The sequence below is a fragment of the Haliaeetus albicilla genome, chromosome 19 (genome assembly GCF_947461875.1).
Source record: "Haliaeetus albicilla chromosome 19, bHalAlb1.1, whole genome shotgun sequence".
NCBI lineage: Eukaryota > Metazoa > Chordata > Aves > Accipitriformes > Accipitridae > Haliaeetus > Haliaeetus albicilla.
In genome coordinates, this window is record NC_091501.1 from 5,024,181 (window position 1) to 5,051,467 (window position 27,287).

The following is a 27,287-nucleotide window of genomic DNA, read 5'->3' on the forward strand; positions in this document are numbered from 1 at the left end:
ATCCTCCAAGGTCCACACCGATATTAGGAAGGGCTGCAATCTGCAGTGTGACTCCAGATATCTGCTTTACTTCCAGGCTCATGGGTTCTCCAAAACCCTCCTACCATGCAACCTCTCTCCAGGTGGTGTCCCCTGGCTTTCCCAAAAAGTGGCAAAGCTCCTTGGGCTGGTCAGTATGTGGTTGGAAATACATTGCTTCAGGATTCAGTGCTGAAATTCACTACGTGCCACCGCTTCTTCCATCTGTGTGGTTCACCTGTAGCAGAGCCCAAGGACATTTAACACCAGTGATGGTGAATTAACCCTTAGCTAAGGAGTGCGTGTAAGTGCTCTCTAGGGCAGCTGCTCCCGGTAATAGTTACCATACCCTTAGGGATCGGGGCCTGTCCATAGCCAATGCCTTGGCCATTTGCATTACAACCAGCAGCGCACACAAGCTGTCCCAGATGCCCAGGGATGCTGGGCAGCCTGGAGCAAACACCTTTCCCCAGCTGCTTTTAGGGCTGGAGCACACAATTTTCAGTTTGCCTGGCACCGCCTTACATTTTTGGTGAAGGTTTCTTCACTGTGCCACAGAGCTTCACACCGCAGCAGAAAGGAAAAAAAGACCCACAGTTTTACAGCCACCGCAGGGAGAAGGCCATTTTGTTCTCCTCCGCTGTGCCCTACTCTGGCGTGCTGACTCGACACGATGGAAGAAGAAAAGGCAGGACAGCAGATGGGATTCAGTGCCACATAGCAGATACAGCTAATGGAGAGAAAATGACTCTCCGAACAAGAAAGGCTGAGACAATTATAGGACTTGGAATGTGCAAAGAAAAGTGGCAACAAGAGGGGATAGTGGGTTGGAAGCAGAGAAAGAGGTAGTAACCAGGACATAAAATGCTGTGGGATCGGACAAAGGCTTTTAGTTACAGGAGTAGAGAGAAAAGGTGACACATCAGAGCTGTGCTGGAAGAAACCGTAAGCTCTAGAGCCGGGTGGAAATTCCAACAGGACTGGGTGGCAGTCCTCATGGACTGGTGGTGCCACACTGCTAGATGCTCCACAAACTCATCATAAGGCAAGGACTGCCCCAAAGACCACCTGCTGCTCCAAGGGGGGACAGCAAGTTTTCTTTGGTTACCCCTCAATAACACCTGCTCCACAGCTTGGCATCTCTCCCTGCGCTGCAGTGGAGAAGAGGTGCTTGCCCTCCAGCCCAGGCAGAGAAGACCTTAGAGAAGAACCAACATTTCCCTCCATGGTGAAGAGAAATGGGCATTGTGCTAGCGGATACTGGCGTTGTGATCCACACAAAGACAAAACCTCTCGGTGCGGTGCAGTGCAGTAGGGTTGCTGGAGGAGTCTGAGTGAAGAGATGAGACTGGTTTTGGTGTGGGGCCCTGGGCAGTGGGTTGCTTTGGAGAGGCAGCAGCGAGGTGCCAAACAATCACTGCTGCTCTTTCCAAAGGCTGGGGGCTGGGGGGGTGGGGTGGGAAGCCTTTGAGTAAAGAGTTAATTATAGGGACTGTATTCCATTTCCTACAATTAAGGGAACCCATCTGTAGAGATTTTAATTAATGGAGATCTTATGGGGAGTTTCAGTTTGGCTGGAGGGTCTTACTGTCTATTTGGTATTTTCTGTAGCTGTGCGGTCATTAGCATTTGCCATTAAAGACAGTGTTAGATGGCAATAAATAAAGAATGGACAATACAATGATTTTCATACAGAGCAGATGTATGTATTTGCCTCTTCACTTGTCTCCCACCATCTTTCCCAAATTAATACAATGGCTAGCTACAAAAGTCTTCTTTTTTTTTTTTTTTTTAAAAAAAAAGGGTGGACGGTACAATTCATGTGCATGAAGCCATTTTTTAAAAATGAAATGAGGACATTTCACCCCATAGAATATATCAAATATAAACAGGCATAGGGTGAATATTAATAAGAATGATCCAAATGTTTATTTGGATCCCTTTTCTATCTAAAGCATTTTCATTCCATTGTTGTTCTATGTGTTACAATTAAAACTTATCAACATTTCTGCTGATCTGTCTGGTTTTTCCCAGCTTCCTTTAGACATACCCCCTCTTCTGGGATAGGCTATTTTTTTTCTTCGTTTAACCTATGGAGTTTCTCCTAAAAGCACCTCAAAACTAGCAGTCCCAGGAGAAATAAAAAGTAGCTTAAATCACATATGTCACATTTAGTATGTGCACTGAAGTTTGTGCAGCCATGAGGAGTGCATAGCCAAAAGCTCAAATCACTGGGCACCTTCTCTTGCCATCAGGGGACTTTGGATCTGACCTATACTCATTCCTTCATTCACGAACTGACCAAGAGGTCCCACACCGCTAGCTCCTGCTGTAGACTGCTTAGGTTTTGCTTGGTCTGAACTAATGATTCCTCATGCTCTGGTTCCCCAGACACAGCTGAACACCCTTGCAGCTGGCTGAGGGCTGGGAGCTGCCAGGCTCGCCGGCCAGGCAGGGCTGGTAAAGCCTTGGTGTGAGCGGGGAGACTGAGCCCTCCTGGCCCACCCTGCCTGCAAAACAAAGCCTTAACGTAAAGCCCAAGGAAGTTGACCGACTCATCAGGTCAACAAGGCATGACTGACTACACTCCACAAGACTTCATCAGGCTCTGCCTCCAGCTTCATCCTGTCTGATCTTATGACAGCAATGGGGGTCCAGGAGTGAAACCCCTGGAAAGCAAAGGAGCCAGCAGCTCCATGGTTTCTAGGCCCTGCCTGTTGAATGCTACGGCACATGTTCACCTGTGTTGCAGCCCAATCCGGACATCCCTCCTGGGCCCAGGCCTCAGCCGTGTGGATGAGGCTGCTCTCACAGGGAGGGCCATGGTGCTGTGAGCTGAAGGCAACTGCACAAATCTCTTTGAGGCTGTGAGATAGTCCCACAGACGCAGCTGGAGTAGCGTCTTCACTTACATGTAGGTGCTTTGAATTTCCTGCTGTCTGGATTTCACTTCAGTTCCTTCTATTTTTTTCCCATTTTCAGAGACCATTTCTCATTCACTGTCTTTAATGAGACATTCAGTTCCACAGCAATATCCAACTCATCAATCTTTTCCCTTCAAAAGCACTGCCGCTTTTATTGATCCTCTATTCCTTTTATTATATATAAGGCTATACACAGACACTCATGTCTATGTCTGTATACAGCAGATTCTTTTCCTTTTGTCTGTCTTTTTGTGCTTTGCTGTATTTAGGTTGTTTATAACATTCTTCTAATTTCATGGCCATTGATTACCTTATTGATTTATTGAGCCCTGAATGATCTCTCCTCTTCTGTTGCAGCTGCTTGAATTGTCCTGGTTGCTCCTAACACCCTCTCTTCTCATGGATATCCCTCATGAAGTCTATTAACCATCATTCCTGTCATTCCCTTTCTTGTGCCTTTCCTGCTCACTAGCTGTCCGGTGGGATCTACCCATGCATGCAGTTTTCTGGTGAAATGTGCTCTGCAGCAGTGGAGCATATCCATCCTGACCTTTGGAGGGTCAATCTGAGCCAAAGTTGAATTCGTACTAACCTCACATTACCGTTTAAGAGGTTTTATAACATCCATCCTCCTAACGAGGTCTGCGATGTTGCTCAGAGCCCTGGCAGACAGCTCTGCTTCCTCACCTCTTCGTGCTCATTCAGCTCCCAGGGCAATCATTCGCAGATTTTCAAAGCCAAAAAGGCTTTACATATTGTCTATTCTCCGTCTCAATGCCTGGAACAAGCCACGGTCGCCTTTATTACTCAGTCAAGTGTTACTGAAAATGTGGTAGATAGACAATATGCTATGCAAACCAGCAGGTCTTTGGGGGTTTGAGGCATGGAGTAATGCAACTTCTCCTGTGGGAGTGGTGCAGAAAAACAAACCAGCTGTCTGGACTGAAATCTTGAGCAATTAACAGCAGTTTCAATTACTCAGAACAGAACTTTATAAATATTTGCAAATTACACCCTACCTATTTTCACATGAAGAGTGGCAACCCATGAGAGAAATCTCCCTAGATCAGAGGTACGTCATCTGAGGGAATCCTGAAGGTCAAGGGTTCAAGAGATATTTCAAAATTATCTTCTTAATTAGAAGCAGCACAGCCTACTCTGCTGTGTGCAGAAGGGCACCAGAACTACGGATAGAAATTAGAGAGGGAGATGGGAGGGAAACTCTGCCAGCGGGTTCTCCTTGCAAGGCACGGCACAGCAGGGATCCCAGCGGGAAGAGATCCCACCCCTGCCTGCCTCCAGCATCCAGCGGAGACGCCACAATCGTCAGACTGCAGTTATCATGGGAGAAAAAAGGACCCATTCATCTATACTTGTCCTGGGAGAAGAGACTGGTTTGGAAATGAGTGCCCTTGCAGACAAGAAAGATTTCTTTGGGTGGGGGTGGGATCTGGGTTTCCTTTTTGCGGCACTGGAGGCCAAAAGACACTTAGATTGTAATCATTGCCACGTTAAAATCTATCATGTCATGATAGCTGTAGAGACAGAAACCCACCCCAGTTCATCTGATAAAAATAGCTAAGATACATGGGGAATGGAATCCACCACCAACTTGGTGAAGCCGCAGGAATCTCTTTCCATTGTAAATATGCTCCATACGACGATGCCAGCTCTCGCAGGAGTGATAGTAAAACATAAATCACACTAACTAGTAACAGGACCCACCAAACAATGCAAAATGCCTAGAAATTGAGGCTTGGCTCCACATGCAGAGAACTGTGTCTAAACTTGGAGCATTTGCTAGGGTGGCTGGAGGGGAGACTCAAGGCTCTGCTCAGATCACGGGGAGGAGGACTTAAATGTGGGACACAGTCTACACAGATAAACCCACACATCTGCCTATTTTGTTGCTAGCTCGCTTACGGGGAGATTATAGGTGCTCCCTGTGTCTAACAGACAAGACCCAGGTAAAAGAGTACTAGTTTGAATTTGGTCATGAGCTACAGACCCATGGTACCTGTATGAAAGGGGATATGTGCCTATCAGTTTCAGATGAGAAATAATATGCTCAAAACTGAGACTCTGACTACATTTTGCTGTCATTAATTATTTAGAAACCATCTAAATCTGGATTTAGATCCTGAGGTTGGGTATGCAGATTTGAAAGTCTTGGCATGCAAAACATCTCCCAAGGCTTCACTTTTGTCACAATTTTCCACACACATTAATGAGAGCAGAAAGAGGAGAGCGACTTCTCTCGCCAATGCATATTCTACCTGCCCACTGATTCCAAGGGATGTGCACACACAGCCTGAAAATAAGCCCAAGATTTTCTGTTGGCAGTAGTAAACTGGAAATTAAATGAGGGTTCATCAAGCAGTGCCGTTGTGGTTTCAAAATTACATTATTCTTTATCTGGATCCACAAATACACATTTGATTAGGGCTGTAAGCACATAACAAAATGCCTTGCAGTGCAAATACTACACAGTCATAAAGATAACATTTCAATAATTTTTCTTCTATCTACAGACTTCATTACTTTGGGTGACGTTTTGTGGCATGGAGCATAAAACTGTAGTAAGTCTTTCAGATACTACCTTCAAACACGCACTAAGGTAATTTTTCCTTTACCAATTGTGAGTTGATTTTTTTTACATGTCTACTGAACACTTTTGTCCTTAAACCAGAAGATTAAACCAGCACTTTCCAAAGTGTGACCATTTACAGGGTCTAAGTCTTGTCTGGAGCCCGCAAAGAGTCCTGTTAATGGCAGCTGCCCCCCCGCGAGCCAGCTGTTTACTCAGGCCCAGGCAGCTACAAGGAATTAAGGAATGGTCCTGAATTCTCCCTGCGGTGACTTGGACTACAGCAGTGCAGGCCAGGCAACTCTGCCCGACTGCAAGGTGCGTGCTGCCCTGCAAATGGCTTTTGTTGCACAGCCCCTCAGCTCGATTCTCCCCATGTTACCCAAGAGCCAAGCTGGATGACGTAGCTATCGAGCTTTACTGAAACACTCGGTAAGCACCCAACACCATAGCCTCGGTAAGCACCTAAAATCACAGCTTGTTCAGCCTCGACACAAGTGTGGCGTAGAGAAAAAGCCTCTCGTGAGCTCCAGCTTCTCAGGCAGAAGTCTAGCAAGAGGAGCCATGGCAGAGGAGGGGTCCCCTCATCAGTAAGCACTGTAATTAGTAGCATTTGATGTCACAAACAAAATCAAGGCCCAACTGCGCTAATTGCAAAAAAATACACACATGCAAATTCTTTGCACAAGGTGAGCCGCTTTCTTAGGCGCCCAGCCATGCTTTGCTGAGCTGGCTGAGCACACAAGTGCTACCCTGTAACGCTCTTCCCTGGAGGGGCTGATAGTAGGACTGGGACCAAACCCATCACAATCCCCAAACTCTTGGAAACCAAAGCCATAATCACTGTAAACATTTCAGAAAATTGTAATGTTGTGTAATACCTAAAATACCTGCAAAGGATCATTTCTTCCCCTTCTCGCCCCCGCAAAAAAGGCTTATGTTATTAACGGACTAATTATCCAGTTAGTCAAGACACAATGGATGCTAATTTATCCATGCACCCTCATCTGCCAATGCACTTCCACTTCTTACCTGATTTTTTGCTTCTTTCCTTCAGCTGGCTACTTACCTTACACTGTCCATTTAATTTTCCTTCTTTGCTCTCTAAGGTTTCTGTAAAATCCTTCCTTACTTCCACCATCTTTCTTCCAGCCATTTGCCAAGCTTCCCTGAAATCTCCTCCTCTCGTGTGCACAGCAGTCACCCCGAGATCTGAATGCAACATTAATGACATTTGCCGTGGCAAGCTGTTCCTCAGAGCAGTGCTCTCTGTTTCTACCTGCCACCAGGTAAAGATGAGTTTGCTTAAAAATATTCCTAGTTTGGATGGGGTAAAAGGGACTTGAGAAACACATATAACCCAGGTAATTAAAGACCTTGCCATGACCACATGGTCTGAAGCTCTAGAAAGCCAAACAGACCTGAAGAAAATCCTCCCTCTCTGTAATTGCTGCCTATAAATTGCTCTTTTATTAATTATTTATGTGTTTACCAGCTACTCCCAGTTAGAATAATCACAGCTAACAAGATTATTATCTTGTGCTAAGTGTAATTAGCAGAGATAAGAAAATCAGAGAAAAATATAATTTACCTGGCATTAGGTGCACAAGCTTCCACTAACCACAGGTCCTCAGATGCGATCCCGCACATTGGCTGCACTTCAGCATTTTGCAGCTCTTTTGTAAGAGTTTCAGATTGTGAAATTTGCACTAAGACCTCTTGCAAGCAAGCAAAGCAACAGCATCCTGAAGAGAGAAGCTGCTTCTGGGTATCTTTTCCATTTTCTTTTCTGCATCTTCCCTCTTTCTGTTCTGCAGGAGATTTTGTAAAAAATACTGAAATCAACTCTATTTACATTTTTTATTTTAATATTGAATTAATTTTGCATTTGCAGTGCACACAATTCAAAACCCGGAGTTTAGATCCCCTGAAATCAACGTTAAAATTATCTCTCTATGTCTGCTTAAGATTTCCCTGGGCTTTTTGGATCAATGTAAATTTCCCCTCTACCCAGAAACATTCACCACCTTTGAAATTTTGAATTTCTGGAAAAAAAATGCAATAAACAACTGAGCTGAAAGCTGACGTAATGGCTTAAGTGTGAGAATTTTGTTTGGTCCTTTAAGGGAGGGAATTCTTGCCCAAACACCATTTTTCTATTGGAAATAAGGAGCACAAACAAGAGAGAGGAGGGTCTCTTTCTATCCTCCTTCTTCTAATCTAATCTAAACTAATCTAATCTAATCTAAAACAAAGCAGAAGAACAAGGCTACCAAGCAAGGTCTTGTGCACAGAGGCCTCAGGAACGGGCAGAGACTTACCTGAGGCTGCTTAGCAGGTCTGTGATAGAGCAGAGGCAAGAACCCAAATTTCAGGGGTCCCTGTGCTCTGTCACAGGGCTCCATGCTCCGGCCACAAGGGTCCCTGGGGGACAGAGACAGCCCAGGAAATGTTTCGGGTACGTAAAAGCTTGACTACGTTTTCAAAAGCCAGTTTTTAAGTAATCTCTAGGCAAAACGTATTTAAAAACAGACTGTATGTTTATGCAGGCAAGCACACGGGGCAGCGCTCCCAAAAAGCAACTTTTAGAGTAACAGATAGGGTTTCTGATTTGGAAACACAGGGTAGCTCTACAGCACTTTCTACTCATCTCCTCTTCCCCAGCTGCAGGCAGAATATCTTGCATGACCAAAGAGCCGGTTTTTCCCGGCTTTTTTTTTGGTTTTGAGAAAAACCAAAGTTCTCGCTCAAGGGCAGGCTTAAACTCCCGTGAGAAGATGACCTTGTACTTTTGGGTGGGTTTTTTTTTTTTTTCTCCACAGGCCCTGCTCCGCTCCCTGCCCGGAGGCGGGAAAGGCTGCGCCCCGGCAAACCGCCTCCCCCCGTCCCCGGCTCCCGGCCCCGCTCTCACAGCACCATCTACAGACCGAGAGGGAGAGAGCGGCGGGGAGAGCCGGGCGAGGGAACGTGGGGAGGGGAGAGGAGCCTTCCTCCCGCTGCCCCCCACGGCAGGGGAAGGGAGGCCGCGCTGTGAGGGAAGCGCCGGAAGGGCGGGAAACGCCTCAGCCGGTCGGGACGCTGTGAGGGAAGCTGAGGCCGGACGCACGTCGTGTCACTGTGGTGAAGGGCTGCAGGCTCCTCCAGGCGCCTAACCTCCTTATGGCTTGTCTTTTTCCCTGCCGTCTCATACCCAAAAAAGCGACCGAGCCCAAACTACCTGTAAATACAGGGGATGTGATTCTGGAAGCCAGGCTTCAAACCACCACCCAGGGGAGCAGCACAGGCACTCAGCTTCGTCTGCAAACTGACTTTTCCTGACAAGGTGGAGAAGCGGTGAACACGTGCCGGTATTGCCGCTTGCTGCTGCTCCATACTCCCGCCAAGTACAGACAGGATTTCTAAGTTACGGGAAGGTTCATGCAAATGCTGCTTTTCTTCAACAGAAACCAGTCAACTATGTTGCTAAGCCCAGCATAAAACTCATCTCTGATTTTGAACTGACAGGTGCTTCTCCGCATTCCAAGTTACCCCAGGATCCCCTCTGCCAGCCCTTCGCAGGTTTGCTCTCAGCGCAACTCCTTCCGTTCCCCTCCTCTCAGAAACCCCCATAACCAGGTACCACCAGTACGAGACAGCCTGCGCAAGCTCCTTTGGAAACACTCAGTTCCTGAAGGCTTATAAGACACTTGAACTTTACTTTTCGTCACAAATAATCAACTACAGTTGTCCCTCGGCACTTCCAGAACACATTTTCCTGGGGTTTGGTTTCCAAAAAGCCTAAGTCTGCAACACTCCTCTGCCCACCCCCTACCAGCTCAGGGAAGGGCCAGCTAAATCCCTCGGGAACTGAGCTTTCTCAAGGAACACTTTAACAGTTTAAGCTCCATTTCTGGAGGAGAGGTCTAATAAGAAACAATATCCTGGCCCTTATCCATACTGGGTTTATAACACACATCTGACTCCTCTCTGAAAAATCACAAGGGGGTAGCGGGGGCAGGTGGAGAAAACCTCTGCATGTTACAAGAATTTTGGTCAACTTTTCTGTGCACCTGAAGACTCAGCCTTTTTTATTTGTTTTTGTGGTCAGAGCAAGTACTAGTGGGAGGGAAGAATATGAAGCAAAGGACTTTTATAAACCTACTGCTACTCAGAAGGCAACTTCTCCCCTCTTTCACACTAACCTACTTACAGACCATTTCTTCTACTGCAGTCCTGACACCAGAACCCATTCAAGCCAGCACACAAGTGAAACATCTTCATCACATTTTCCTTTGCTAACCCAAGGACTTGCCTACACCAAGATGACAAATCCTCCCTTTTGCAATTAAGGAGGGGGGAATTAACTTACCATAGAAATTAACTCCTTGGGAAATGTCTTTTTTCAACTATTGAATTTCCAGACTGGTTGGGGGAAAGGGGGTATTTAAGCACATGTTCTTACCTTGATGAAGTTTCTCTGTGGGAGTTTCATAGCCTATTCATTCAAAAAAGCTAGGTGGAGTGTTTCATTTAGGTGGTATGATTTCTTTTTAGTGTAAGTCACCATAAAAAAAACCCAGTAAGGTCTTGACAGAATAAAACACCTCCTAAGACAGTGTAGGCCTATAGTCCATGTGTGTCCCTAGGAAACATCTCCATTCTACTTGGACTGACCTGTGAAAAATACTTAGCATCTGCTTCTCCATTCTCACTGTTGAGATTTTTTCTTCAAGATCAGTCAAAGATTCTCTGCCTCAGGACAGTAAGCATGCCCATACTTTCTTAGAAGTAAATCTGATTTTGCTGTTGTATCCAAATCTGTATGCAGAAATATTTACATTAACTATTATCTAAAATCTAGGAACAGGCAAAACCACAGTTTATTCTGCAGCAAGTGCCCTGCTGCTTATGTTGCCAACCCATAAATCTAGTCTGAATTTTAAACTGACACACAGAAGTGCCCCATGACTGGAAGTCACTCATGTGATACTAAGAACAAGATAATAATTAACTCCTCCCACACGAGAATTGATTTGTGCACGCACTCAGGTAGGTAACTGACCTAGTTATATGTAAATGGAGTAATTCAGACTGCTTCTTCAGAAATCTTAATGGTCTGAAAAAACATTTACATACAACTTACCTAAATATTTGAGACAGTATTGACTGAGTAGTCAGCAAACTCGACCTGTTCTTAGAAATCAACATCCTCCAAGAGCAGCAAATTAGCTGCAGTACAGGAAGGACTACCAGGCTATCAGGCAAGTTGGAATTACAGCAAAAAAAGACCCCCTAGATTTTGAAGAAATACTTAATACATTGGTGAAAGACATTTGATGGTAAGAATACATACATGCATGCATGCGATTTCAACAAAAAGACCTGAATAATTTGGGTAGTGTTTTGCTTCAGTATCATGAAACTTGTAGTGAGAGGTAATATAGTTCACTGTTTGTTGCTTCCAGATCAAGTCCAAAAATTGTATTTCCCCTTTTTCCTGAAACAGTTTTGTTTGGAAATACATACCAGAGCAATAGCATACACAAAAGACAGACATAGGTATCTATATATACAATTTTCTTTTATTAACAAGGTATGTCATTACTGAACAAGGCAACTGGGAAATACAAGGACTGGACATACACATGAAAATTTTACAGCTTCACAAAAAATTGGCATATGACTTATATACAGATGTGATTAATAAAGGTTACAACTCTACTGTATTTGATTAGACACAGTCCTAAGCACTTATAATATGAAAATATGAAGTTGATCATACAGAGGTCAAGTTCTGGAATCTGAAAATAATAACAATTTTAAAACTCAAAACCTTCTATGTCCATCCATTTTACAGAACATCACTACAGCTTTTCCTACTACCATATACATGAAAGATTATCAAAAATATATCAATGGGTCTATCACTAACCATGAATGTTTGTATTTACATTAAGTTAGCAAATTCTTCACCAAATATTTTATATACAAAACTCAATTTGCCCTTTGTGAAAGAGTCATTAAAAAGTTAAAAACCATAGAAATGCCAGTTAGAAATAATGCATTCCAAAAATTGGACTTGTTTACAACAACTGAGAAAAATTTGAAAATAATTTATGAAAAAGTACATCATTTTAGTACATGTACTCTCACAACACTTTAGTTCCAATACAGAGTAGCACGAATTTTGTCCTGTGTGTTGAGTGGTATCTTCTCTTCCAATAGCGCTGCAAGAAAAAAGAAAACAAATTATTCTTAAGCAGTTTGTCCTGAGTCTTTGAAGAAGGCGGCAGAAATAATCAAGGGACCAATATTCTTTTCCCCCTTCTCAGTGCAGGAAGCCCTAACCCCATTTGTATTGGCCCAAATACTCAGAATTCTTATTTCTTACTCCTTAGAGGCTAAAAGGGGAAGGAAGAAAAAAAAAAAGAAAAAGAAAAAAAAGAGAAACCCAACAGCCTCCATACTTTAGTACTATTCAGAAGGCGCACATCCTTTTGCCAGCAGTGTTTTTGAGTATGATCTTGACTGATTTTTGTATTTGACTATAATGCTTTTGCAGCATGCTTTGAACACCCCTAACAAAATCAGTCTTCTCTGCCAAACTAGAAACCCCTCCAACCTGTCTCTCAATTGAAAAAGAGCTTAGACAGGAACCAGACGTTCGCTCTGCAGGCACTTCTTCTACACAGACACGAGCACCTAAGGAATTCTGCAATACAAAACATGGATGCTGAATGAATCTACACATACTAAGGATTAGACAGCTACTGAAACATGGACTCTCTTGGAATTACGTTCCACTCAGGCCCATCCGAGTACCAGAAATCAGTTTGAGAATACAGAAGCACAGTTTACAGTGCTTCCAGTACGTGAGAAAATAGCAGATGGATCAATCGCTAAGGTCTCAGCTCACTTCAAGTGACAGGCATTATGGAAACAATGCTGTGGTTCTTCACTGAATCAAATCAGTACAACACAATTGTTCATAATGCACCACAATAACTTTGTCAAAGTGCTGACACCACATAACAAGCAAAATTAGATCTTGTTGTCAGTCAAATCCAAATGAAGTGGATTGAATTTCCCTTTTTATCTCTAGAGATGCTGAATGCATCTTCTATGCTTGCTGTATGAATCTCCATCTTCCAATTCCTTCAAAGTCTTTCCATGTGCTATTATCTCGCCTGTGTGCTATTCTTACTCTTCAAACTCCATAAGGACCAACTCTTAATTTGTTTTTTGTAAAAGATAAGGATGGAATGACATCTCAATTGCCTTTAATCTATGCAGCTACACTCCTAGTCTTGAAATCTTGCCCTCTCTTGTTTCAGACAGCCCTCTATTCCTTGGATTTCCTCCTAAGTAATTCCTCTTGTCTTTCAAGTCATCTTCCTTATTCCTTTCAAATCAAGCTCACTGGGGGAAGGGATATAACATCTTTGGCCTTCTCTTTTCTCTACCCTGTTCCTAAGTAACTTTATCCAAAACACAAAATCCAGTTACCTTCTCTATTTTGATGATTTCACACACACCAAACTCTTTCTTCAGTTTACTGCTTCTCTCTACACATCTTCACACCTGTTCATGTATGCCTATCTAGCAATGCCTCCTTCTCCAAATTCAGGTACTTTTCACCACAGCTTTTCTTGACAAACTTCAGCAATCTGAGCATCCTGCTTCAGTTACAGACCAATGACAAACGCTCACGTCTTCAAATCTTTCTTGTCCCTACATCTTTACATGCAATTAACTACATCAGCATTCTGCAGGTTTTCTGCAGTCTCTCTCTAAAACATGTTCTGCTTAGTCCACTTGCATGTCTATAACTCTAATCCAGGCCCTGAGCCTTTCCTTTTAAGTTGTGTTAGTCTTCTGATTCAGGTCACCATACATTCACACAAACAGTGCTGCTGGCACAACTTAAGATGAGATGTGGGAGCAGAGAGTAACTGAAGCTACATAAGCAGCTCTGCTAATGTAAGTGAAACGACAGTTTATCCATCTCCCTTTCATTAACACCTTGATCTCTGTCTGATAATCTTTGGTCTGGTTCTATTTTTATAACTACTTCGTATCTCATACTTTGTAAACTCTCTAGAGCCACGATTTTGTGTCATTTGTACAGTACCTGGAACTGAAATATTTACAGCAATAATTCAGGATCTTTCGCATTGCAGTGATATGAATGTTATCATAGACACAAAATCTGTGCAGGAATTTACTCATTAACAGGGTAACTTTAAGGTGTCTCAGATCTTACCAGTTTAATTTGTGCTCTGTCGCTGGACTTTTGGTCCAACGCTCTGAGTTTCTTCTTCTGGATTTGGACGTTTCCCTGCACTAATGCCAGTACCAAGGGCCGTTCTTCCTGATAATTTAAAACCAGTATTTACATTAAGATTCTATTGCACCTTTATATATTCAGGAAAAGCTTTTCAGTTTTTTTGTTGTTCTTTAAATTACCTGCTTGCAATAAGTGTGATTGCTGATTGTCTCCATGAGCATAGTGTAAGATACTACTTGCTTGACAGTAACCTGTTCAGATACAGTAGATATTTATTAAATAAAATTTAGAACTGCAAGCAAGTGTACAACTACATTCTTTACAACAACAAAAAGGAGCCAATTGAATTATTTTCCATCATCAAGAAAAATCCTGCCAGAAACCATACTGAACGCAGAAGAGTTCTTATGCAAAAAAAAAGTCTTCATGGCAGTCTACAGCAGTTAAATATATATGCACTTATCCACACACAGTGAACAATATTAAGTGCATACATGTTCATGTGTTATATTTGCAACAAGCGGAATGTTTGTATATCCAAACACTTTAATTCCAAGTTGTTATAAATTTTAACATTTGTTCTGCCAAGTCTCCTCATCCTTTTTATTATTCTGTTATAGTAATACTAGCGAATCCTTAGCATAACTAAGCTGTGAAAAAAAAAAAAGGCAAGTAAAAGAAAGATGCAGACTATTTTCTGGTTCATGTAGACTATCCACCTTGACACTGAGCGCCCTGCATGAATAATGCAAATTAGCAAAAGCAGTTGCAAGGTTTCTTTTTCTGGTCAGTTGTGTTATGTTCTGGATGCTTAAAACTCAGATTACAGTCTTTCATGATCAGTAAACACACAACCTGTTAGCACCGCAAAGAAACAAACAGTTGCGCTAAATTTGATTGCAACTTTGATCTATCACAAACCACAGCTTAAGTTTCTGTATAGTTACAGTAACAAAAATTTGCCTCCACAATATGAGAATATCCACACAAAACTGTGGAAATTGATTATATATGGAAAGAGTGGTAGTGAAATCAGGGAAAAGATGACATGCAAGTTTTGCTATCAAATACAAAGTGAACTTTTTTCTTTCAGTATCTTTCATTTAAAGTAACCTAGAAAAATGTTTATTAATTTTTGTTTAGTCACATTTGTGATCCCTCCCGCTCAAAACATACAAATATCATTCTAGAAGAGTATTTTAGAGATAAAAGTGACAAGACAAGCAAGTTCACTATAAGAAATAACTTTTATGTTTCAAGAACAGAAACAAGGCCAGTTCAAGTTGTAGACAGCAGCTGTCACCAAAAATCTATCCATGTTATTTTGATGTTTTGTCTGTTTTTCCATAGTTGCAAGGATTTGGAGATCCTCTACAGACAGGCACTGCCATAATACCTTGCTGCTGAATTCCACTTGCTCCTGTATGAGAGTCTCCCAGGGCACATGGCTGAACAACCGTATGACCATCACCAGTTCCCAGCTGAGCTCCTGGAGAGGCAGGAAAAAGACTTAAACGTAACAGAAGATACAGTTCCAGTTCTGGAATTTAAAATGTTGGGGTTTTTCCCCCTCTTCAAGAGGGGAGCTTTGACTGTGGCTTGCTTCCCCCCCCCCCCCCCCCAACCACCTCAGAACATGTCCAAAGCTCTAATGCTTTAGTCTTTCCAAATTCAGATTAATACACAGTAACCTTCTACAAAATGAATACATTTTTTATGTGAAAAATGTAAGTACATGTATACACTTTTAAGTATTTATGTATACATTTTAAGGAGAAAAGAGTGCACATAATGTTAATTTTTTAAACTAAGCCCTTCCTGTCTTCTAAATCTCTGAACTTAAAAAGAAATAAAAGCTCAAGCACCCAGCTTTAAGGGGTCTAGACTTTAATTCTTCGAGAGGAACTATACTGGCTGAGAATAAGGTCCATCTTCCTCCACAGTCTGCTTCTAACCTTGACTAAAGCCTAAGGAGAACACAAACCCAGTAAATTTCCAGTTCTGCTGTATCCTTTTACAATGAGGAGTCCAAGGTGTATGTAGTATTTGAGAAGCTGATGCACTATGGATTTACGCAATGTTAATACTGTTATTATTTTTCTCTTAGCAACTAGTTAATGCTACTCGTTGTATGTTACAATAAGAATGTTAATAATCTAATTTTCATCAAAACTGTATAAATTTTATATTAAATTCTTTCAGACACTGTCCACCATATTATTGTTAACATTATGGTAGAATTAAATTCCAATAAGAATCTAATGCCAGCATTAGAAAACTTTAAAAATTAACAGTTCTGACTTGAAAATTCACAAATCACTCATCACAAATATCAGGATGCTTATAGACTTCAAGAAGAAAATCACAATCAAATGCTTTTGAAATCAAACTGTTTGATACATGTTAATAAGTAATTTTCAGGGGGGAAAAAAATGTTTAAAAATTCTTACACATTTGAGATAAAAAAATATCTAAAGATGTCTATACACAAATACTACCAACCTTAGTGAATAAATTTGAAAGTGTTTGTGACTTGCACTGGAAACTGTCTTGTGAAAACAGTTCTTTCTTACAATATATAATGCTAAGGGCATTATAAAAAGTTCATGCAGTTCAGTTCCAATAATTCTATGTATTGAAAGAATTTGACTGACCTCCTGTACTACCACAACCAGAAATGCTTTCTCCTGGTGAATAGCCCATTAGGCCACCATTTCCATTTCCATTTGGATTAGAAGGCACTGTTGCAAGAAGACCTAAGCAAAGAAATAAAATATATAGCCATTAAAAAAAAAAGACGGGGGGGGGCAGAATTTAAGCGTAGCATGCTTTTTTCCTCATAGTAGCCAATTCTCCACCCTCATCCTGACTGGTTTACCTTTATAACAGGAGAACATCTTTCTATCTTGCCTACTTCTGGGATCTTGCCAAGTAATTTTAGTTCACAATTATTTAACAAGCATTTTCTACATAACATTCTGCATAACTTTTCCAATATTCATTAGTTACAGGTATTCGCTACATTCCATTGAAGTAGAACACAATGATTCAATATTCAGTATCTGAACATACTGACTGCTTACACCTTCCAGAGCAATACAAGCACATGTAGTTTACTTCTCGGAGCAAAGGGGACGGTCTTTCCTAAATAGGAAGAATGCTACCAGAGGTTGCATTGGTCTCTCTTTGAGCAACAGCATTTGCAAATGCAAATACAGTATTATTTAAGATATGAACCACATTAATTTTCTAATCACTGGTATTAAAATCTACCTGTACAAGAGTGTCAACATAGGGAAGACCCAGTTTAACAAAAAAACTTCCAAAACCCCAGAGAAAATATTTTCCAGGTAAGATTTGGAAAGAGGCACTTCACTCAACTCTTTCTTCCCATTCTTGATTACATCTAATTTTTCATTTATTTGGGTACACAACCCTGGTCACCACACTGAGCTTACACCTGATTACACCACTGCTATGGGACAAAATTACTAAATGCTAGAAGGTGAGAGAAGTTTTCAAATAAATAAAGCCAATAGCCTATAACCATACCCAGTCCTCTGTATCGTGAAAGCTGCTGGTAGATTTGTTTCATCCTCTCAATATTCAGACGGCTTGCCTCTGCATGATTTACCATTGGTTTGGGATAATTAACTCCTATTATACATTTTGCAGCCTTCTGGACGCTCTCTGGGGCATTCCACGGATCATAGATGTATTTTGCAGGGAAACCTCTAAGTACTGGCAAATAACGTCTTAAAAAAAAATTAAAAGGTCATTTTGAGTATAAAGCCACTTGACAGTTTAGGCAACATCCAGGAATTGCTGAAATTTCTGGATTGTGAGTTACCTGATATAATCCCCATTTGGGTCAGTTCTTCTGCCAAAACCCACTGGACAGTAGCAGTGAAAAAACTGCTGGAAGAAGGAACTACAGGATAGCCACATCCAGCTTCCAGCATTCACACTCCAATCTGCGTCAAGTAAGAGCTCTTCAAAGACCTTAAGAAATTAAAGCAACAAGTTAGTATGAACATGGCACACCTTCGAGACATCTACTTTTTCAGGAATTGTTCCAAGTTTCTGATTTCAGCAGCAAAAACCCAGCTCATCAACATAGCAACACTCTTTCTTACCTGGCAACATTCACAGAATGCTCAGTATGCAATTGCAAATACTTACCTAAACATCAAACTCAAGAACAAAAGTGTGATAGCTTGTCTGGCTTTTACCTTGTAAAAAACCTTGTAGACATCTCAAAGCTACAACCAAAAAGTTACACATTCTTGCATAAATACTCCCTTAAAAAAAATAAATCCCCAAAGGATGGCTGGAGCCTGACTGCTTGCAAGTGGCATTTGTTCCTTTACGAAGAGTTGCTTCATCACATTACCACTGAGTAAGTTTTGCAAACTTCCAGAAAACAGAGAACATACAAAGCACATTTCAAACTCAAACTGTTGGTCTGAATATCTCAACTTGTGCAGCCCCTTCCACTATGCAAGGAGTCCCACGAGGAGAATTCAAGACTTCAGGGTAGCAAAAACATTCAGAAGTTGTATTCTTGAAGGCCAACAGTTAATCTAGTAAGTCACAGTTTTGAGGATGCACACTTAAATTCCTGGAGGTATATGAACCACCAAGCATGCTGAAGAACAGTGGGACAGATAATGAACTCTGGTCTGAAGACAAAAAGTCTTCTCTGGTAATTGCCACCCCTATTATATAAAAAATAACCCATGAGGAAATTGAAGATTTATGAAGGTTTTACTTTAAATCTGGAGCTCAATAGTTGCAAAACATTACAGTTGCCAGCATTGATTGTTTTTTCATTATTAACACAGACAATGCTAACTTGTATAAAAAGAAGTTTCTCTGCTCAGTCAGATCACTAGCAATACAGGCTAACAACAAATAAAGAGAAGCCTTATTCTTCAAAGGAGAACATTCAAGTACCTTTTATAAAAAGGGTGCACTGAGAAGTAGTTTTCAAAACAGATACTTAATACATATTTTTGAAAGTTCTGATTTTCCTTTCAAACTTGCATCATCTCCAAATGTTCCAAAGAAACCATCACCTTTCTTCAAGCCAACACTAAAACTTAACATCTTACTACTGCCACCCATCTTCAGCTAATATTATTTGAATATGAATTCTAAATAAAGTAATACCATTAAACAAGGATATCTCTCTACATATATTCAATAAGGCATTCATTCTACAGCATACACTGAATAAGTGTTACAAAAGTATCTTTGTCTAAATATCTGCAACTATTTGGAAAAAAAGAAAAGGCTGTTTTGAAAAAATAAGATTTATCTTAAAACACTTTTAAAAAAACATTTTAAATAGAAGGTGACTAATAATGTTACAAGATCTCTAGATGAACATTAAGTGTTAGCACACAACTGTTCCACTAGATGCTGCCATGTAATAAGACTTAGGAAAGAACAGCACCGTGGAAGGCCAGATTAACTTTTGCTAGCTATGGATGTATGAATTAAACATGCTTCCACCGCACAAGTCTGGGACCTCCACATATCTGTATTATTTCAAAAGTAAGAACAAGTTGGCATTTATATGTAATATACAGCTTTGTTGTTTGGCTGAGTTACTTAGGCATGTGCATCTTCAATATCTTTATCTATGAACTGTAAAAGGAAAATTCCTAAAGCAGCTTATGTTGTTTTGTAACCAAGACTTTTTTTTTTAAAGGAAAGGTATTTGCTTAGAACTGATTTGTTAAGAAAGGTGAAATTTTGTAAGATTGTATACATATATAAATATGAAGTCACAATCCTGATAGCAAGTAAATTCTTTTTTAGATTTCAAAACTAAAAAACTATTTTTAATTAATTATGATTGCTCAGTAAAAGATGTGATACCCTTCTGAAAGTATAAAACTGATTCAAAGGCTGAGATTAAATTATTCTATTCTTTTCTTTAAAAGACTGAAATTTCTAATTTGATCTTCAGCATCTCTTGGATACTTGCATAGAAATGAACTGCACTGAAACTTCAGCCAAACCATGTTGCCCATACTCACACTTCTATCGTTGGATAAAAGGACAGAAATTGCTGAAAGGACATTCTCAGCTTTTACTTTTCTCCCTTTAATTTCTATGGTGCTTTCCCTTCGCAGGGAAGCAGATGCGAGATGTGAACAGAAACTGTTCACACAGCAGGACTGGAATGAAGTTTCAATTACAAGAGCAATCCATGTTTATTTGCCAAAATTTAGGAAGAAATCTCAAATTTAAAAGAACTGCAGACCTATTTTGACTACAAGAAACTCTAATATTCCAATAAAAGGGGGCATTGCACAGGCAAAACTTCAGCACCACGCGTTTATGAGAAGCGATTTCATTTTCATTTAAGGTTTAAAATTCAACTTACACCACACAGTAACAATTCTAGAACGACTAATTGAAACTTTAACAGGCACTTTAAGAAATTCAAGAGTAAGAAACAATACCTTCATTCCTTCTTCCCAGCTAATCCAGAGGTCACCTCGAGTCAAAAAGCATGCTACAGCATGCCGGGCTAAATGATGAATCCAACCTTCTTGACGAAGCTGCGTCATAATCGCATCAATCCAAGGGAAACCTGTCCTGCCTTCTGCCCATTTGGCCAAAGCCTCAGGATTCTTATCCCATGGAATTTGTACACAGATAGGATTCCCCTCCATTTTATCAAACCGTGGATTGTTAGTCGCTGCTGTGTAGAAAAATTCACGCCATAACAGCTGGCCATAGAGGGAGAGGGGAGGGGAGCTGTTCTTTTTTACCTGATCATTAAAGGAAAATACTTTATTAGGCGAAGAAGTAGGCAAAAATCATGGCATCTAAAGTGTGTAGCTGACTACATAGAAATCATACCTTTTTGTACAGATCCGTTAACTTGAAATAAAAGAGACGACAGGACAAACAGCCAAAGCGGAGGTAGGGACTAAGCCCTGTAGGGCTTGCCAGAAGGGAATTTGCATTCATTCGTGGTCTTTCAAAGTTTGCTACCCAAGCCTTAAAAGAACAAAACCAAAAACAAACCACACAGCAATATCAGACTACAGGCTAGGTAGCAACATAAAGGGAGAAATCACTCACTACCTATAACTGAATCCAGACATCTGACAGATGATCACGTTAGCTACGACATCTAGGGGTTCCTTTTGAGTCAGAGGAATCTCTAGAAGGCGATTCATCTCAATGCAGAAGGCATGTACTGCCTTCTAGAACTACCTATCCCTTCCTTTTAAATACAGGGGAAACCTAGACAACTAGCAATATGTTAGCTTTTAGAGGAATTCCCCTTCAGAGTTCCAAGAAGTATGTTTCAAGTAGAATTACCTCCAAAGAAAAAACAATTACATTTTTTTGAGCAGAAAATAGTATACTATTTTCTCTAAAGTATATAGACTAAACTCTCTAAAGTAAAGACTCTAAAGTATATAGTATACAGACTTTCTCTAAAATTCAAATTAAAGACAACCTGCTATCTCCTTTTAAAAGTAAGAAACAGCAACTTGATTTATATCATTTTATCAAGGCCCTGAGTTCAAGTTTGCATTTTTGATTTTTTTTTTTCTTTTAAATGACTTGCCCAATTCCTTTTACATTTCATTGCAAAGAGCAACTACATTTCCCAGATATGTCAAACTTGCAAAGATTTGAAACATACCTTTCGTTCTAAATGTCTTTCCAATCGCGTGAGAGCTTCTGTTTCTCCCCCTGGCCATACCGCAGAAGGCAGACCATCTGTGTCAAAACCTGAAAAACAAATTGAAACAAGGAAATTCCTTGTTTGCTTATACTGTAGATCAACAAAATTCTAGCATGTTGATACTTGACTACATTTTACTGTATCTTGAGAATAACCCTAAGTTGGACACACAGCAAAAGTACAAGTTTTAAAACAGTATGCAATCAAGTCTTATCAAAGCACATTCAATACCTCTAACTTGCAGCAAAATCAATTTTTACTTTTACATTTATATTAATTTACATTACAAGTTTTACATGCTGAATGGTCTTATTTCAATGCTACTTCTTCTGGGTTTTTTTGCACAAAGTGACCTTTCTATCATTTTCCAAATTATTTTCAAGTTCTCAGCTCTGCAATACGTGGGCTATCCCAAAACCACAACTTTTTTTTCTTTTTTTTTTTAAATTACTACTAAGAAGCAACAATTGCTATTGTAATCTACAGAATGTCTAAAAACTTCTTCCATCAAGTTAAAAGCATGAGTGCCATCTTCAGAACATTCCTAGGTTTCATTAACCTTGACTTAAATAACAGATGGGCATTATTGTCAATCTGACGATAAACACATACTTGAGCTGCAAAAGAAAGATGAAAAGAAGGTAACAAGATTTCTTCTACACCCCCACACCTCCCCCAGGATTGTTCACCAGGTGCACAAGATAACATGTCTGCCTGTAGTTTAACCACTGTATGGAAAGATCTTCTCTTCTTAAGAAGGCTTTAAAAGCAAGGCCTGTTGTATGAAGAGTTCAAATAGACTAGACGGAGCAGCCAGAGGTTAGCCAAAATCTGTCCAGACCTTTTTGTTAGCAATTTGGAGGTCACACCACATTTGCTTGTATTTCATGGTGGGGGGAACAGGAAAGCAGGGGAGGGATTCACAGGACAATAACTTGATAGTATTTCTTAAAATTATAGAAACGTAAGACTTTTCTGGCCCCCCCCAACCTAAGAAGCTTCTGAAATAATTATTTGCCTTATTATTATCTTTTTTTGGCATTGCAACGCTACAGGGGTTTTTTTTATTAATTTGTAAAAATGACAGATTAATGACCTGAAGCACAAAGACACCGGATGCTTTTAATACAAAATGAAGTATCAAAGACTATTGATAGCTTAATGACTATTTGGTACCATGGGAAAATGGCTACGCTGTATTACATGATGCCAAACAGTACTTAGTGTAGTTTGATCTGACATCCCATTTAAAAGAAAACAACTAAAACTTACAGAGTTTATTATCCTTTTTTGTTCCTTTTGTATCTCATAATTGGCATCAGTTAAGCAATTAACCATAAGTAGAACCTCTCTCATGGTTATTTTAGAGTGTTATGCTTTTAGTGATAGATTACATCTCACTTGTTTCACAATGTCAAAGCAATCTTAGAACATACCTAGCTCTTCAAGTGATGGGACACCATATTTCTCGTCATGGTCATCAGAAACTGGAGTAGTACATTTTTCCATTACTTCTGGGGTTATAGTCTCCACTAGCATCTCCAGTGGTTCCATTCTACTAATTAAGGTCTGGAATCGCTTGTAAGTAAGAGGAGGCTGTCCTCCATTTAATTCTATTATTCTGGATTGGAAAAAAAAAAATGAAAAAAAAAGAAAGGATGTATGTCAGAGAATAGTATATAATAATTATTTTTTTACATAAAATATACACACCTATACACATGCACAAATATATTCTTAGCTGCCTTTAGCATCTTATATAAAATCACAGATATACATAGTAATCCAGACAGTTTGAACTTTACTATTACTATCCTTTTTTTCCCCAGTAGGGAGACATAAATTAACTGTTTACAACCAAGTAAATTATTCTTCACTCCTGGGTTGAGGAAACTCCCTCAAGAATGAATAAGTAATGAATATGGACAGCTCAAGGCAAAGAAAAATACAGATCAGCAAAGCAGATGACAGATCATAGCTACATATGAAGATACATCCAAGTCACCTACAAGACTATGCTATTTGCATTTAAAAAAAATAAAATCTATTTTTCTATTCTGGTATTGAGAACAGTAGTCAATAATACAACTGTCTTAACATGGGGAAAAACTAAGGTGTAGTTTTTACACAATGACTGTTGTAAAAACAGAGTTTCCATATTTTGTATTGTGATGTTAAATATATCTAGAATCTCGGAAACAGGAAAACTTCAAAGAAATAATTTACAAAATGGTAGATGGAACCAACTGTTCATTCGGGGGGGTGCTTGGGTGAGGATGGAAGAAAAGGAATTTTCAATTTAGGGTTAAAAAAAGAAAACAGGCATTGGTTTCAAGACAGTAAATAATTCCCTTTCCCTCCCATATGTCCAGCTGCCTCTCATACATTGGCTTCTAACAGAATAGAATAGGCATCTACCAAAATAAATACCCAATGTTAACAGAAGCCAAGTCATACTTCTGAATAGTTTGCAGATTATGTTTCTATAATAGGGAGCTAATAGTAATCCATTTAAATAGATCTGTGGAAAAATATCAACAAGACATGAAGTAAGGGCAACAATCCCCAATTACTTATTGGATATATAACTGATAGGAAAGAGTTCTTGAAAAATAAAGGACTTTCTGCTAACTTGTGTACAGCAAGTGTAATAAGGACAAAACAATCTAACAAAACAACTAAACAACAACAGATCTTATATTTGGGAGACGTTGCAGGCATGTTTGAGTAACTTTATAATAAAGACAGATAATTAACATGACCACTAAAGAACCCCAAATCAAAACTGTACTTCAGACACAGTTGTGTATCATTTTCTGGAGTTGCAAAGTTCTACTCAGTATGTAATAAAATTTGGATGGATGGATAAAAGAGAAACATAAAACAGATTTGTAGTCTTCCTAACTATAAAGCGCTCTGCATAGAAAGTAGCACACAATATCTAACCAAATACTACATAAAATTGATACTTTTTTTCTTTTTCCTTTTTTTTTTTAAATCAGAGGTAATGGTAACTTACTTGTCGAGGTCATATAATGTATGGGAAATTCGAACAATGACCTCCACTCCAGCTTCACTAGCCAGCTTCTTAATTGCTGCATCTCTTTCCTTCCCAAATGGTTCAGAATCATATTCAATAGAAAGTTTTGCAATATTCCATTCCTGCAACACAAAACAACAATGTGGTCCTTCAGCAACTCGGCTGCTTGACGGAGGGCAAGGGAAAGGAGAACGGGAAGGACAGGGACAAGATGGAACACCAGCTATTACCTGCAGATAGTTGCCAAAGATACGCAAAGGCTCAAAATACATTCAGATACCCAGACTCACAAAAAAAGAAGTCCAACGTTTTGGCATCTAAGTAGGAATCAGGTGTAAAAAAAGCCTCTGTCTCATTACTGTGGGAGCACACAGGAATGGGACAACTGTGCAAATTTTGAAAACTCAGCTCTAACTTTAGGATCCATATACCTTAAGAGACAATAGAAGGAAAAGATGACAGAGGCTATCTTCTGGACATTGATCAGTAGCAGTATCTTGCTCTGCAGAAAAGCTTTTTACATATGCCTGTCAACTTTAACAGCAGAACTGAAGTTTCAGGGGAGGGGACAGCAAAATACCCCAACCCAAACACCACACACTTTCCTTACCTTTTCCAAATTCCTATCCCTCACCTACCAGAATGGACAATCTTCAAATTCTCAATTAAAAATAAATAAATAAATCTGTCTCCTAAAAAGAAGTCACCTTCAAGTCCAATATCCTTTATGTCACAGATGCTGCTATCAAGGCCAACAGTAACAGGTGGGGGAAAAGAAGTGAAGAAAGGGATCAACTAATGGCTAAGGCTTCTGCAACAGCAAGAAAATTGGAAAGGCAAGGTACCCAGAGAATGATCCTAGAAAGCCATCCTGCCAATCAAACTCAGACAAATACCTTTCTAATCCTTCAATCTTAATCAGTTGATTTAAATACACCAGCCAGACTATTTCAGAGAACTGGATTTACACCAAAGAGACAAGGGGCATTCTACGCTGTTCACCTAGGGTGCTGTTTCACTTCTGAACTCTAGCTCTCTCCTAGATAAAGCCCAGGTACACCAACCTTGAGGACAGGCGATTGGAAGGAGTGCTTGCTCTTTGAAAGAAGGCTTGGCTTCTTCAATTAGTAAGTTTGCCAAGACTGACCCAGCAGGCCCTGCATCCTCAAGCAACCTCCTATGCACTCACACAACATTTATTTCCCATTTCATACTGTAAAACCATTGTCTGACAAGTTGCAGCAGATATTTTTCTAAATCTTTCTTTCCTCTGGCATATTAAAAAGAAAACCATAAAAAATGTGTCCAAGAGCCAGAGCCACGTCCTCAAGGGAGCCAAGGAACTCTGAGACAAGTGCTATGTGATGTGAATACACACAGATCACTTCAGCATGAGCCAGGCACTTAGAAGAAGCATGGACACAAATAGCTTTGCACATACTGCTGGATGCTTTTAGCAACACTGATGCATTCAAAGAATTAAGAGATTGTTCCAATTCTATTTTCTTTATGAAACGAGCCCTAAACAGCTAGAGATACAGAGCAGAGCAGGACAAATTGAAGAGAATGAGGCAAGAACCAACCAAAACTTGACTGGTTCAAGTTAACCAACAGGCACCAAGCAGGTGCCTGCTACTAGTGAAGTTGCATCTCTGCAGTCAGATGGAACTGCCATCCTCCAGTTACTTAAAAAAATCCCAACCAAACAAAAAACCAAACAAAAAACCTAAAAGAATTCTGCAAAGACCTGCAAAGTCTACTGATAAAAATATTCTGTTTCTATGCACTACTCCAGAGGATGACAGCAGCTGTCAGCAGCACTGTTAGCTCGTACTGCTGAAAACATGGGACACTGATTTCAGTGTCTTAAGGGAAGCAAAGCTGCTCTGAAGGACTGGAAAGAGGAAAGCAAACAAGTCATATATATGTATGACATATACATATAAATTATCTTACATATATACACACACAAATGGAAGAGCCTAAAGATCCTTGAGGCCTTTTGCAAGGTTAAAGATAGATCAGCACTCTGCCTTTTGAAGGAATTGTCCTTCAGCCTGTGAAAAGGAGAGCCCTACCAAGAAAGAGTTGTGAAACATTTATTCCCAGGAAATCCACAGATGCTGGCACCTGTGATAGGGCTCCTGACACAAGGCTCTACAGAAGTTCCACTATCTCCTACCATTACTTACTTATCTTCTCCCAGCCAAAACACATCTACATGTGTTCTTCAGAGTCAGGATCATTGCTCACCTTTGAGACATTTAATGAGGATGATCTGAAAAGCTTGGTTCAGTGTTATATGCCCTTCACTGCACTGTAAGTGCCTGATGTACAGCTACCGCTCTGGCAAAAGAGGCTGTGAGGTTAATGATACGAGATAGATGCATGTTCCAGGTAGTGTTCAGCCAAAAGCTGAAGTCTTCAAGAGCTTCAACAATGTCTCTTATTTGTTCAAGGATAGAGGATGTCCTGAAAAGACCCTCAGTGAACAAATATACGATAAAGACACTTTTTGGTAATCTGAAGAACCAGAAGACAGACAGATGTGAATGTTCTTTTTTGATTGATGTACACTAAGTTATTTTCATTACCTTCTCGGCACTAAAATTAATATTCTGAAAATGTGGCACTCCAATGCTGTTAGGCATAGAAAGATCAGCCTAGTAACAAGATCTGAAAGAGGAGTTGTCAAAGTAGCCATTAAAGTGTTTAAAAAAACCTTGTCTCAG

The 27,287-nt window shown here is 40.1% G+C and overlaps 1 protein-coding gene across 1 annotated transcript in view; it reads right to left on the minus strand.

Annotated features, from left to right (window-relative positions):
* Positions 1 to 11,070: 11,070 nt before the first annotated feature.
* CRY1 (cryptochrome circadian regulator 1) overlaps positions 11,071 to 27,287 on the minus strand; it is a 38,605-nt gene continuing 22,388 nt past the window's right edge. The window contains exons 3-14 of the mRNA XM_069807380.1: positions 24,535 to 24,677; positions 22,952 to 23,136; positions 21,474 to 21,562; positions 20,675 to 20,815; positions 20,272 to 20,583; positions 17,646 to 17,797; positions 17,348 to 17,550; positions 16,450 to 16,551; positions 15,192 to 15,284; positions 13,975 to 14,046; positions 13,772 to 13,879; positions 11,071 to 11,735 (exon numbers count right to left, since the gene is read on the minus strand). Coding sequence (XP_069663481.1) covers positions 13,776 to 13,879; positions 13,975 to 14,046; positions 15,192 to 15,284; positions 16,450 to 16,551; positions 17,348 to 17,550; positions 17,646 to 17,797; positions 20,272 to 20,583; positions 20,675 to 20,815; positions 21,474 to 21,562; positions 22,952 to 23,136; positions 24,535 to 24,677 — 1,596 coding nt within the window. The 3' untranslated portion in view covers positions 11,071 to 11,735; positions 13,772 to 13,775. The remainder of the gene's footprint in view (positions 11,736 to 13,771; positions 13,880 to 13,974; positions 14,047 to 15,191; positions 15,285 to 16,449; positions 16,552 to 17,347; positions 17,551 to 17,645; positions 17,798 to 20,271; positions 20,584 to 20,674; positions 20,816 to 21,473; positions 21,563 to 22,951; positions 23,137 to 24,534; positions 24,678 to 27,287) is intronic.